Source organism: Somniosus microcephalus, unplaced genomic scaffold (genome assembly GCF_052327205.1).
Source record: "Somniosus microcephalus isolate GS21.2 unplaced genomic scaffold, FLI_Smic_1.0 unresolved_chr1, whole genome shotgun sequence".
NCBI lineage: Eukaryota > Metazoa > Chordata > Chondrichthyes > Squaliformes > Somniosidae > Somniosus > Somniosus microcephalus.
Window position 1 is genome coordinate 80112587 of NW_028225179.1, and position 13373 is coordinate 80125959.

General features: G+C 61.4%; 1 protein-coding gene across 1 annotated transcript in view; it reads right to left on the reverse strand.

Moving 5' to 3' along the window:
* Positions 1 to 13373, reverse strand: part of LOC147095522 (E3 ubiquitin-protein ligase BRE1A-like) — a 228344-nt gene that overhangs the window by 121673 nt on the left and 93298 nt on the right. Inside the window, exon 4 of the mRNA XM_085973658.1 lies at positions 7893 to 8072. Coding sequence (XP_085829784.1) covers positions 7893 to 8072 — 180 coding nt within the window. The remainder of the gene's footprint in view (positions 1 to 7892; positions 8073 to 13373) is intronic.

A 13373-nucleotide genomic window follows, 5' to 3' on the forward strand; every position in this document is an offset into this window, starting at 1 on the left:
CAGGGTCACACGCTCACCTCTCCCCTCCCCAGGGTCACACACTCACCTCTCCCCTCCCCAGGGTCACACACTCACCTCTCCCCTCCCCAGGGTCACACGCTCACCCTCTCCCCTCCCCAGGGTCACACACTCACCTCTCCCCTCCCCAGGGTCACACACTCACCTCTCCCTCCCCAGGGTCACACACTCACCTCTCCCCTCCCCAGGGTCACACACTCACCTCTCCCCTCCCCAGGGTCACACGCTCACCTCTCCCCTCCCCAGGGTCACACACTCACCTCTCCCCTCCCCAGGGTCACACACTCACCCTCCCCTCCCCAGGGTCACACGCTCACCTCTCCCCTCCCCAGGGTCACACCTCACCCTCCCTCCCAGGGTCACACGCTCACCTCTCCCCTCCCCAGGGTCACACGCTCACCTCTCCCCTCCCCAGGGTCACACCTCACCTCTCCCCTCCCCAGGGTCACACGCTCACCTCTCCCCTCCCCAGGGTCACACGCTCACCTCTCCCCTCCCCAGGGTCACACACTCACCCCTCCCCTCCCCAGGGTCACACACTCACCTCTCCCCTCCCCAGGGTCACACACTCACCCTCTCCCTCCCCAGGGTCACACACTCACCTCTCCCCTCCCCAGGGTCACACACTCACCTCTCCCTCCCCAGGGTCACACACTCACCTCTCCCCTCCCCAGGGTCACACGCTCACCTCTCCCCTCCCCAGGGTCACACACTCACCTCCTCCCCTCCCCAGGGTCACACGCTCACCTCTCCCCTCCCCAGGGTCACACCTCACCCCTCCCCTCCCCAGGGTCACACGCTCACCTCTCCCCTCCCCAGGGTCACACACTCACCCCTCCCCTCCCCAGGGTCACACACTCACCTCTCCCCTCCCCAGGGTCACACACTCACCTCTCCCCTCCCCAGGGTCACACGCTCACCTCTCCCTCTCCCCAGGGTCACACACTCACCTCTCCCCTCCCCAGGGTCACACGCTCACCTCTCCCCTCCCCAGGGTCACACACTCACCTCTCCCCTCCCCAGGGTCACACACTCACCTCCCGTCCCCTCCTCCCAGGGTCACACACTCACCTCTCCCCTCCCCAGGGTCACACACTCACCTCTCCCTCCCCAGGGTCACACACTCACCTCTCCCCTCCCCCGGGTCACACACTCACCTCTCCCCTCCCAGGGTCACACACTCACCTCTCCCCTCCCCAGGGTCACACACTCACCTCTCCCCTCCCCAGGGTCACACACTCACCTCTCCCCTCCCCAGGGTCACACACTCACCTCTCCCCTCCCCCGGGTCACACACTCACCCCTCCCCTCCCCAGGGTCACACGCTCACCTCTCCCCTCCCCAGGGTCACACGCTCACCTCTCCCCTCCCCAGGGTCACACGCTCACCCCTCCCCTCCCCAGGGTCACACGCTCACCTCTCCCCTCCCCAGGGTCACACACTCACCTCTCCCCTCCCCAGGGTCACACACTCACCCCTCCCCTCCCCAGGGTCACACACTCACCCTCTCCCCTCCCAGGGTCACACACTCACCTCTCCCCTCCCCAGGGTCACACACTCACCTCTCCCCTCCCCAGGGTCACACACTCACCTCTCCCCTCCCCAGGGTCACACACTCACCCCTCCCCTCCCCAGGGTCACACACTCACCTCTCCCCTCCCCAGGGTCACACGCTCACCCCTCCCCTCCCCAGGGTCACACACTCACCTCTCCCCTCCCCAGGGTCACATACTCACCTCTCCCCTCCCCAGGGTCACACACTCACCTCTCCCCTCCCCCGGGTCACACACTCACCTCTCCCCTCCCCAGGGTCACACACTCACCTCTCCCCTCCCCCGGGTCACACGCTCACCTCTCCCCTCCCCAGGGTCACACACTCACCCCTCCCCTCCCCAGGGTCACACACTCACCTCTCCCCTCCCCAGGGTCACACACTCACCTCTCCCCTCCCCAGGGTCACACACTCACCCCTCGCCTCCCCAGGGTCACACACTCACCTCTCCCCTCCCCAGGGTCACACACTCACCTCTCCCCTCCCCAGGGTCACACACTCACCTCTCCCCTCCCCAGGGTCACACACTCACCTCTCCTCTCCTCAGGGTCACACACTCACCCCTCCCCTCCCCAGGGTCACACACTCACCTCTCCCCCTCCCCAGGGTCACACACTCACCTCTCCCCTCCCCAGGGTCACACGCTCACCTCTCCCCTCCCCAGGGTCACACACTCACCTCTCCCCTCCCCAGGGTCACACACTCACCTCTCCCCTCCCCAGGGTCACACACTCAACTCTCCCCTCCCCAGGGTCACACACTCACCTCTCCCCTCCCCAGGGTCACACGCTCACCTCTCCCCTCCCCAGGGTCACACACTCACCTCTCCCCTCCCCAGGGTCACACACTCACCTCTCCCCTCCCCAGGGTCACACACTCACCTCTCCCCTCCCCAGGGTCACACGCTCACCCCTCCCCTCCCCAGGGTCACACACTCACCTCTCCCCTCCCCAGGGTCACACACTCACCTCTCCTCTCCCCAGGGTCACACACTCACCTCTCCCCTCCCCAGGGTCACACACTTACCCCTCCCCTCCCCAGGGTCACACGCTCACCTCTCCCCTCCCCAGGGTCACACACTCACCCCTCCCCTCCCCAGGGTCACACACTCACCTCTCCTCTCCCCAGGGTCACACACTCACCTCTCCCCTCCCCAGGGTCACACGCTCACCTCTCCCCTCCCCAGGGTCACACGCTCACCTCTCCCCTCCCCAGGGTCACACGCTCACCTCTCCCCTCCCCAGGGTCACACGCTCACCTCTCCCCTCCCCAGGGTCACACGCTCACCTCTCCCCTCCCCAGGGTCACACGCTCACCTCTCCCCTCCCCAGGGTCACACACTCACCTCTCCCCTCCCCGGGGTCACACACTCACCCCTCCCCTCCCCAGGGTCACACAATCACCTCTCCCCTCCCCAGGGTCACACACTCACCCCTCCTCTCCCCAGGGTCACACACTCACCTCTCCCCTCCCCAGGGTCACACACTCACCTCTCCTCTCCCCAGGGTCACACACTCACCTCTCCCCTCCCCAGGGTCACACGCTCACCTCTCCCCTCCCCAGGGTCACACACTCACCCCTCCCCTCCCCAGGGTCACACGCTCACCTCTCCCCTCCCCAGGGTCACACACTCACCCCTCCCCTCCCCAGGGTCACACACTCACCTCTCCCCTCCCAGGGTCACACACTCACCTCTCCCCTCCCCAGGGTCACACGCTCACCTCTCCTCTCCCCAGGGTCACACACTCACCTCTCCCCTCCCCAGGGTCACACGCTCACCTCTCCCCTCCCCAGGGTCACACACTCACCTCTCCCCTCCCCAGGGTCACACGCTCACCCCTCCCCTCCCCAGGGTCACACACTCACCTCTCCCCTCCCCAGGGTCACACACTCACCTCTCCCCTCCCCAGGGTCACACACTCACCTCTCCCCTCCCCCGGGTCACACACTCACCTCTCCCCTCCCCAGGGTCACACACTCACCTCTCCCCTCCCCAGGGTCACACACTCACCTCTCCCCTCCCCAGGGTCACACACTCACCTCTCCCCTCCCCAGGGTCACACACTCACCTCTCCCCTCCCCCGGGTCACACACTCACCCCTCCCCTCCCCAGGGTCACACGCTCACCTCTCCCCTCCCCAGGGTCACACGCTCACCTCTCCCCTCCCCAGGGTCACACACTCACCCCTCCCCTCCCCAGGGTCACACACTCACCTCTCCCCTCCCCAGGGTCACACACTCACCTCTCCCCTCCCCAGGGTCACACACTCACCCCTCCCCTCCCCAGGGTCACACACTCACCTCTCCCCTCCCCAGGGTCACACACTCACCTCTCCCCTCCCCAGGGTCACACACTCACCTCTCCCCTCCCCAGGGTCACACACTCACCTCTCCCCTCCCCAGGGTCACACACTCACCCCTCCCCTCCCCAGGGTCACACACTCACCTCTCCCCTCCCCAGGGTCACACACTCACCCCTCCCCTCCCCAGGGTCACACACTCACCCCCTCCCCTCCCCAGGGTCACACACTCACCTCTCCCCTCCCCAGGGTCACACACTCACCCCTCCCCTCCCCAGGGTCACACACTCACCTCTCCCCTCCCCCGGGTCTCACGCTCACCTCTCCTCTCCCCAGGGTCACACACTCACCTCTCCCCTCCCCAGGGTCACACACTCACCTCTCCTCTCCTCAGGGTCACACACTCACCCCTCCCCTCCCCCGGGTCACACACTCACCCCTCCCCTCCCCAGGGTCACACACTCACCTCTCCCCTCCCCAGGGTCACACACTCACCTCTCCCCTCTTCAGGGTCACACGCTCACCTCTCCCCTCCCCAGGGTCACACACTCACCTCTCCCCTCCCCAGGGTCACACACTCACCCCTCCCCTCCCCAGGGTCACACACTCACCTCTCCCCTCCCCAGGGTCACACACTCACCTCTCCCCTCCCCAGGGTCACACACTCACCCCTCCCCTCCCCCGGGTCACACACTCACCCCTCCCCTCCCCAGGGTCACACACTCACCTCTCCCCTCCCCAGGGTCACACACTCACCTCTCCTCTCCTCAGGGTCACACACTCACCCCTCCCCTCCCCCGGGTCACACACTCACGACCCTCCCCTCCCCAGGGTCACACGCTCACCTCTCCCCTCCCCAGGGTCACACACTCACCTCTCCCCTCCCCAGGGTCACACACTCACCTCTCCCCTCCCCAGGGTCACACGCTCACCTCTCCCCTCCCCAGGGTCACACACTCACCTCTCCCCTCCCCAGGGTCACACAACTCACCTCTCCCCTCCCCAGGGTCACACACTCACCTCTCCCCTCCCCAGGGTCACACACTCACCTCTCCCCTCCCCAGGGTCACACACTCACCTCTCCCCTCCCCAGGGTCACACACTCACCTCTCCCCTCCCCAGGGTCACACACTCACCTCTCCTCTCCCCAGGGTCACACACTCACCTCTCCCCTCCCCAGGGTCACACACTCACCCCTCCCCTCCCCCGGGTCACACACTCACCCCTCCCCTCCCCAGGGTCACACACTCACCTCTCCTCTCCTCAGGGTCACACACTCACCCCTCCCCTCCCCCGGGTCACACACTCACCCCTCCCCTCCCCAGGGTCACACACTCACCTCTCCCCTCCCCAGGGTCACACACTCACCTCTCCTCTCCTCAGGGTCACACACTCACCCCTCCCCTCCCCCGGGTCACACACTCACCCCTCCCCTCCCCAGGGTCACACACTCACCTCTCCTCTCCTCAGGGTCACACACTCACCCCTCCCCTCCCCCGGGTCACACACTCACCCCTCCCCTCCCCAGGGTCACACGCTCACCTCTCCCCTCCCCAGGGTCACACACTCACCCCTCCCCTCCCCAGGGTCACACGCTCACCTCTCCCCTCCCCAGGGTCACACACTCACCCCTCCCCTCCCCCGGGTCACACACTCACCTCTCCCCTCCCCAGGGTCACACACTCACCTCTCCCCTCCCCAGGGTCACACACTCACCCCTCCCCTCCCCAGGGTCACACACTCACCTCTCCCCTCCCCAGGGTCACACGCTCACCCCTCCCCTCCCCAGGGTCACACACTCACCCCTCCCCTCCCCAGGGTGACACACTCACCTCTCCCCTCCCCAGGGTCACACACTCACCTCTCCCCTCCCCAGGGTCACACACTCAACTCTCCCCTCCCCAGGGTCACACACTCACCTCTCCCCTCCCCAGGGTCACACACTCACCTCTCCCCTCCCCAGGGTCACACACTCACCTCTCCCCTCCCCAGGGTCACACGCTCACCTCTCCCCTCCCCAGGGTCACACACTCACCTCTCCCCTCCCCAGGGTCACACACTCACCTCTCCCCTCCCCAGGGTCACACGCTCACCCCTCCCCTCCCCAGGGTCACACGCTCACCTCTCCCCTCCCCAGGGTCACACACTGACCTCCCCAGGGTCACACACTCACCTCTCCCCTCCCCAGGGTCACACGCTCACGTCTCCCCTCCCCAGGGTCACACACTCACCTCTCCTCTCCCCCGGGTCACACACTGACCTCTCCCCTCCCCAGGGTCACACACTCACCTCTCCCCTCCCCAGGGTCACACACTCACCTCTCCCCTCCCCAGGGTCACACACTCACCCCTCCCCTCCCCAGGGTCACACGCTCACCTCTGCTCTCCCCAGGGTCACACACTCACCTCTCCCCTCCCCAGGGTCACACACTCACCTCTCCCCTCCCCAGGGTCACACACTCACCCCTCCCCTCCCCAGGGTCACACACTCACCTCTCCCCTCCCCAGGGTCACACGCTCACCCCTCCCCTATCCAGGGTCACACACTCACCCCTCCCCTCCCCCGGGTCACACACTCACCTCTCCCCTCCCCAGGGTCACACACTCACCTCTCCCCTCTCCAGGGTCACACACTCACCTCTCCCCTCCCCAGGGTCACACACTCACCTCTCCTCTCCCCAGGGTCACACACTCACCTCTCCCCTCCCCAGGGTCACACACTCACCTCTCCCCTCCCCCGGGTCACACACTCACCTCTCCTCTCCCCAGGGTCACACACTCACCTCTCCCCTCCCCAGGGTCACACACTCACCTCTCCCCTCCCCAGGGTCACACACTCACCCCTCCCCTCCCCAGGGTCACACACTTACCTCTCCCCTCCCCAGGGTCACACGCTCACCCCCTCCCCTCCCCAGGGTCACACACTCACCCCTCCCCTCCCCAGGGTCACACACTCACCTCTCCCCTCCCCAGGGTCACACACTCACCTCTCCCCTCCCCAGGGTCACACACTCACCCCTCCCCTCCCCAGGGTCACACACTCACCTCTCCCCTCCCCAGGGTCACACACTCACCTCTCCCCTCCCCAGGGTCACACACTCAACTCTCCCCTCCCCAGGGTCACACACTCACCTCTCCCCTCCCCAGGGTCACACGCTCACCTCTCCCCTCCCCAGGGTCACACGCTCACCTCTCCCCTCCCCAGGGTCACACACTCACCTCTCCCCTCCCCAGGGTCACACGCTCACCTCTCCCCTCTCCAGGGTCACACGCTCACCTCTCCCCTCCCCAGGGTCACACACTCACCTCTCCCCTCCCCAGGGTCACACACTCACCTCTCCCCTCCCCAGGGTCACACGCTCACCTCTCCCCTCCCCAGGGTCACACACTCACCTCTCCCCTCCCCAGGGTCACACACTCACCTCTCCCCTCCCCAGGGTCACACGCTCACCCCTCCCCTCCCCAGGGTCACACACTCACCTCTCCCCTCCCCAGGGTCACACACTCACCTCTCCCCTCCCCAGGGTCACACACTCACCTCTCCCCTCCCCAGGGTCACACACTCACCTCTCCCCTCCCCAGGGTCACACACTCACCTCTCCCCTCCCCAGGGTGACACACTCAATTCAATTCAATTCAATTCAAATCGCTTTATTGGCATGACAAGGTACATCTTATGTTGCCAAAGCATCGAAAAACATTCATGGTTGAACACAAAAAATACAGATCTATCCATACAGTGTATAAACAGATATATCCCTGAGTGTATAAATATACATTCATATAATTTGTATATACTCTTTTCTTATATTTAGTGGTTGTCCCTCTGTTTATGGCAAGCTGTAACATAGTGTGCCGCTAAGGTTACACAATTTCTCTCTTCCCCTAGTACGTATGGGAGTTTTGCCCCCATTCTGGAATCAAAGAGCTGGAAAGGACCAGGCTCCATCCGCAGCTAATTTCACACCCGGTCTGGGTCCTAAGCCCTATACACACACAGCGGGGGAAGGGCGTGGTGCTCACCTCCATCTGCTCGACCTGCTGTTGGTGCGTGTTGCGGGTGGCGAACAGTAGGTTGCGCGCATCATCCATCTGGGCCTTGAGCTGCAGGCTCTCGTTGTAGAGCACGGAGAACTGGGACTGGAGGCAGCGGAACTCTGGTGAATCCTTCACCATCTCGTTGGCCAGGCCTTTCATCTCATCCTGACAGGACAAGAACAGGGTTAGCCACCAAGCATAAAGAGTAGGGGAGAGTGGGAGCGGGAGCGTGGGGAGAGAGAGAGCGGGGGAGAGTGGGGAGAGAGCGGGGGAGAGTGGGAACGGGGAAGAGAGAGCGCGGGGGAGAGAGAGAGCGGGAGAGAGAGCGGGGGAGAGAGAGAGCGAGGGAGAGAGAGCGCGAGGGGAGTGGGAGAGAGAGAGACGGGGAGAGTGGGGAACGGGGGTAGAGAGAGCGTGGGGAGGGAGCGTGGGTGAGAGAGAGACGGGGAGAGTGGGAGCGGGGGGAGAGGGGGAGCGGGAAAGAGGGGGAGCGGGGAAGAGCGGGAGTGGGGGAGAGAGAGTGCGGGATAGAGAGAGAGAGCGAGGGAGAGAGAGCCGGGGAGAGAGAGAGAGAGCGGGGGAGAGAGAGAGAGCGGAGGAGAGAGCGAGCGGGGGAGAGAGAGAGAGCGGAGGAGAGAGAGAGCGGGGGAGAGAGAGCGGAGGAGAGAGAGAGAGAGCGGAAGAGAGAGAGAGCGGGGCAGAGAGAGAGCCAAATAGAAATCCCAATTATCATTTCGCTCAAAATTTTTAAATCAGTAATTGAACCAATTGTACTCTATGGCAGTGAGGTGTGGGGACCGCTAACACAACAAGAATTTGCAAAATGGGACAAACACCCAATTGAGATTCTACATGCAGAATTCTGTAAAAGTATCCTCCGGACTCAAAGGAAAACCATAAACAATGCATGCAGGGCAGAACTAGGCCAATTTCCACTAATAATTACTATCCAAAAAAGAGCCACCAAATTTTGGAAACACCTAAAAATGAGCAACCCCCACTGCTATCATTACAAAGCCCTGAAATGCCAAGAGAGGACCATAAAGAAGAATACCCTCAGTCAACTAGTCCTGGGACTCAGTGAAGCAACCACTAACACTACTAACAATAACCAGCCCCAGGACAGTGACATCGTAGCACAGAGAATTCGACCCAACACAATTGTCACTAAGCAAAAGGAAAAATACCTGTCATATTGGGCAGAAACAACAAAAACCCAAAACAAACTCAATTGCTACTTGGCCCAACATGGCTGAATACCTGACCATGGTAAAGGATAGCAAACTGAGAAAAACCTTGACAAGGTACAGACTTAGTGAACATAGCCTGGCCATCGAAAAAGGCAGACACAGACAGACCCGGCTGCCAAAAGAGGACAGGATATGCACTCACTGCAGTCAGGGAGTGGTGGAGACAGAGATGCACTTCCTCACAGCTTGTGGAAAATATCAGGGCATCAGGGAGAATTTCTACCAAAAATTCACACAAATATGCCCTGAATTCAGAAATTTGAATGACGACCAAAAACTCCCATACCTACTAGGGGAACAGAGAAACTGTATAACCTTAGAGGCTGTGGTAAACCACTGTTTGTATTCCACTGTGTACATGCCTGGACATGCCTCGGCTGACTCCTCCCACAAGTCCTAGTATAAAGGTGACTGCTCCCCAGCCCTTTGTATTTCTGGACCGGTCGACCACTCGAGGCAGACCTTCATTCTTTTGTTAATAAAAGCCTTTAGTTACTCTCTTAACTCTCAGTCTTTTATGAGTAATTGATAGCGCATCAATTTTATTAACAAAATTTTTATAATGGAGAAGATCCTCACACCAGCATGCCTGGACTTAGATCATCGGGAGGCGGACTCATCCACCAAGTTTACTCACTGGCTTAAGTGTTTCGAAAAATTCCTGACCGCCTCCGCAGCAATCAAATCGGACGAGGACAAACTGGATGTCCTGACCTCCAAAGTGAACCACCGAGTGTACTCGGTCATCCAAGACGCGACCTCGTACGCGGACGCTATCAAGCTCCTCAAGGACCAGTACACGCGCCCAATGAACGAAGTGTACGCCAGGCACCTTCTGGGGAGTCGTAAACAACAACCTGGGGAATCGACTGTGGAATACCTTCAGGCACTGTCTGTGCTTGGCCGGGCCTGTGGTTGTAAGGATGTAAAGGCCGCCGTGTACACAGAGGAACTTATCCGGGACGCTTTTGTAGCGGGCCACAGATCCAATTACACCCGACAGCAACTGTTGGAGCAGAGTGACCTCGACCTCAACAAGGCCTCTGAACTCGCACTATCATTGGATGCAGCCTACCGGGGCATGGATGCCTACTCCTCTGCACCGTGGACGCCGCGGGGAATGACAGCCTGGGACACGGTAGGACCGCCTCATAGCGCCGTGCCACCCCAGCCACACCCCAGCAACGGCCCAACTACCGCAGCAGTGTCCCAAGGCCAGACAGCAGTGCCCCAAGGCCAGAAATGCTACTTCTGTGGCCAGGCAAAACACCCCAGAGCGCGCTGCCCGGCGAAAAACGCGATCTGCTCGGGCTGCGGGAAGAAGGGACACTACGCTAACGTCTGCAGGGCCAAGGCCACCCTGAACTCCAGCAGCGCCGTGTGTGGGCCATGCGGGCCGCCATCTTGGGCCTCCCCGGCCATGTGCGAACCACTGGTACAGCAGCCATTTTGGACGCCTCCAGCCACATGGGGATCATGGACGCCGCCATCTTGGACGACAGCCGGAACGCACCAGGCCCCCAACACCGCCTCATCTGATACCCGCAGCGACACACCGACCCCTACGCTGGCATCCGTTACACTGGACCAAGCGAGACCGCACCAGCTGGCCAGTTCCACAATGGACATTAAGGTAAATGGCCACGATACAATCTGCCTTTTTGACTCTGGGAGCACGGAGAGCTTCATCCACCCCGACACGGTGCGGCGTTGCTCTCTCCCAGTCCTGCCTGCGCACCAGCGGATTTCTATGGCCTCCGAGTCCCAGTCGGCGGACATCGGCGGCTACTGCGTAGTGACACTCGTAGTAGACGGGACCGTGTACGATCATTTTAAACTTCTGGTCCTGCCCGACCTCTGCGCTGCCGTCCTGCTGGGGTTAGATTTTCAGTGCCACCTTAAAAGTGTTACAATGGCGTACGGTGGACCCCTACCCCCACTCACAGTCCGCAGCCAGCAGCTCCCAAATTGCCCGCCGCGCACCAGGTGCAACCTCTCCACACTCAGAGTCACCCCCCCCCCACTGTTTGCTAACCTCACCCCCGACTGTAAGCCCATCGCCACAAAGAGCAGGCGATACAGTGCCGGGGACAGGGTTTTCATTAAAACCGAAGTGGAGCGGCTCCTGAAGGAAGGGATTATTGAGGGCAGCACCAGCCCCTGGCGAGCCCAGGTTGTGGTCGTTAAGACCGGCGAGAAGCAGCGCCTGGTCATCGACTACAGCCAGACAATAAATCGCTACACCCTGCTGGACGCCTACCCACTCCCCCGCATAGCTGATATGGTCAACCAGATCGCGCAGTACCGCGTCTTCTCGACCATTGACCTGAAATCAGCGTACCACCAGCTCCCTATCCGCCCTGAGGACCGCCAGTATACTGCCTTTGAGGCAAACGGCCACCTCTACCACTTCCTTAGGGTTCCCTTTGGCGTCACCAACGGGGTCTCCGTCTTCCAAAGGGAGATGGACCGGATGGTAGATCAAAATGCGTTGCAGGCCACTTTCCCATATCTGGACAATGTGACCATCTGCGGCCGTGACTTGCAGGACCATGACGCAAACCTCGAAAAATTCCTCCGCACCGCCCAACTCCTGAACCTGACATATAACAAGGAGAAGTGCATATTCCGCACAAACCGCCTCGCCATCCTTGGCTGTGTTGTGGAACACGGAGTCATCGGCCCCGACCCCGACCGGATGCGTCCCCTTATGGAACTCCCACTGCCCCACTGCCTCAAGGCCCTGAAGAGGTGCCTAGGGTTTTTCTCCTATTATGCCCAGTGGGTCCCCTACTATGCGGACAAGGCCCATCCGCTGATCAAGTCCACCTCTTTTCCCTTGACGGCAGAGGCCCGCTTAGCCTTCCACCGTATCAAGGAAGACATTGCCAAAGCCACCATGCACGCAGTGGACGAATCCATCCCCTTCCAGGTGGAAAGCGACGCGTCCGACTTTGCCCTGGCCGCTACCCTCAATCAGGCAGGGAGACCCGTGGCCTTCTTTTCACGAACCCTCCAAGGCCCGGAGACCAGACACTCCGCTGTTGAGAAGGAGGCCCAGGCGATTGTGGAGGCTGTGCGTCATTGGAGGCACTACCTGGCCGGAAAACGATTTACCCTGCTCACTGACCAACGTTCAGTTGCTTTCATGTTTAACAACAAGCAGAGGGGCAAAATCAAAAATGACAAGATCTTGAGGTGGAGAATCGAACTTTCCACCTACAATTACGAGATCTTGTACCGGCCCGGGAAGCTCAATGAACCCCCGGATGCGCTATCGCGTGGCACCTGCGCCAGCGCGCAGATCGATAGACTGCGGGCCCTCCACAATGACCTCTGCCACCCGGGGGTCACCAGGTTCTTCCACTTCATCAAGGCCCGCAACCTGCCTTACTCTATTGAGGAGGTCAGGACCATGACCAGGAACTGCCAAGTCTGCGCTGAGTGCAAACCGCACTTTTATAGACCAGACAGGGCCCACCTGATAAAAGCCACTCGCCCCTTCGAGCGTTGATTTTAAAGGGCCTCTCCCCTCCTCCGACCGCAATGTGTACTTCCTCAATATTATTGATGAGTACTCCCGTTTCCCGTTCGCCATCCCCTGCCCGGACATGACCAGTGCCACGGTCATTAAATGTCTGAACGACCTCTTCACCCTGTTCGGTTTCCCCAGCTATATCCACAGCGACCGGGGCTCATCGTTTATGAGCGACGAACTCCGTCAGTACCTGCTAACTAGGGGTATTGCCACAAGCAGGACCACCAGTTACAACCCCCGGGGGAACGGACAGGTGGAAAGAGAAAATGCGACAGTTTGGAAGGCCGCCCTGCCAGCCTTAAAGTCTAGGGGCCTTCCAACCTCCCGCTGGCAGGATGTGCTCCCCGATGCGCTCCACTCTATTCGGTCACTGCTCTGCACTGCCACTAACGCCACCCCTCATGAGAAAATGTTTGTCTTCCCAAGGAAGTCCACATCGGGGACATCGCTACCGCCATGGCTGACGTCCCCAGGGCCGGTCCTACTGAGAAGGCACGTGAGGACCCATAAAACGGACCCCCTGGTCGAGAGGGTCGACCTCCTCCACGCCAACCCCCAGTATGCTTACATTGCATACCCGGACGGGCGGGAGGACAGTCTCCATAAGAGACCTTGCACCCTCGGGGGCCGCAGTAACCCACAACTCACTACCACCACCCCCCACGATCCGATATCCAG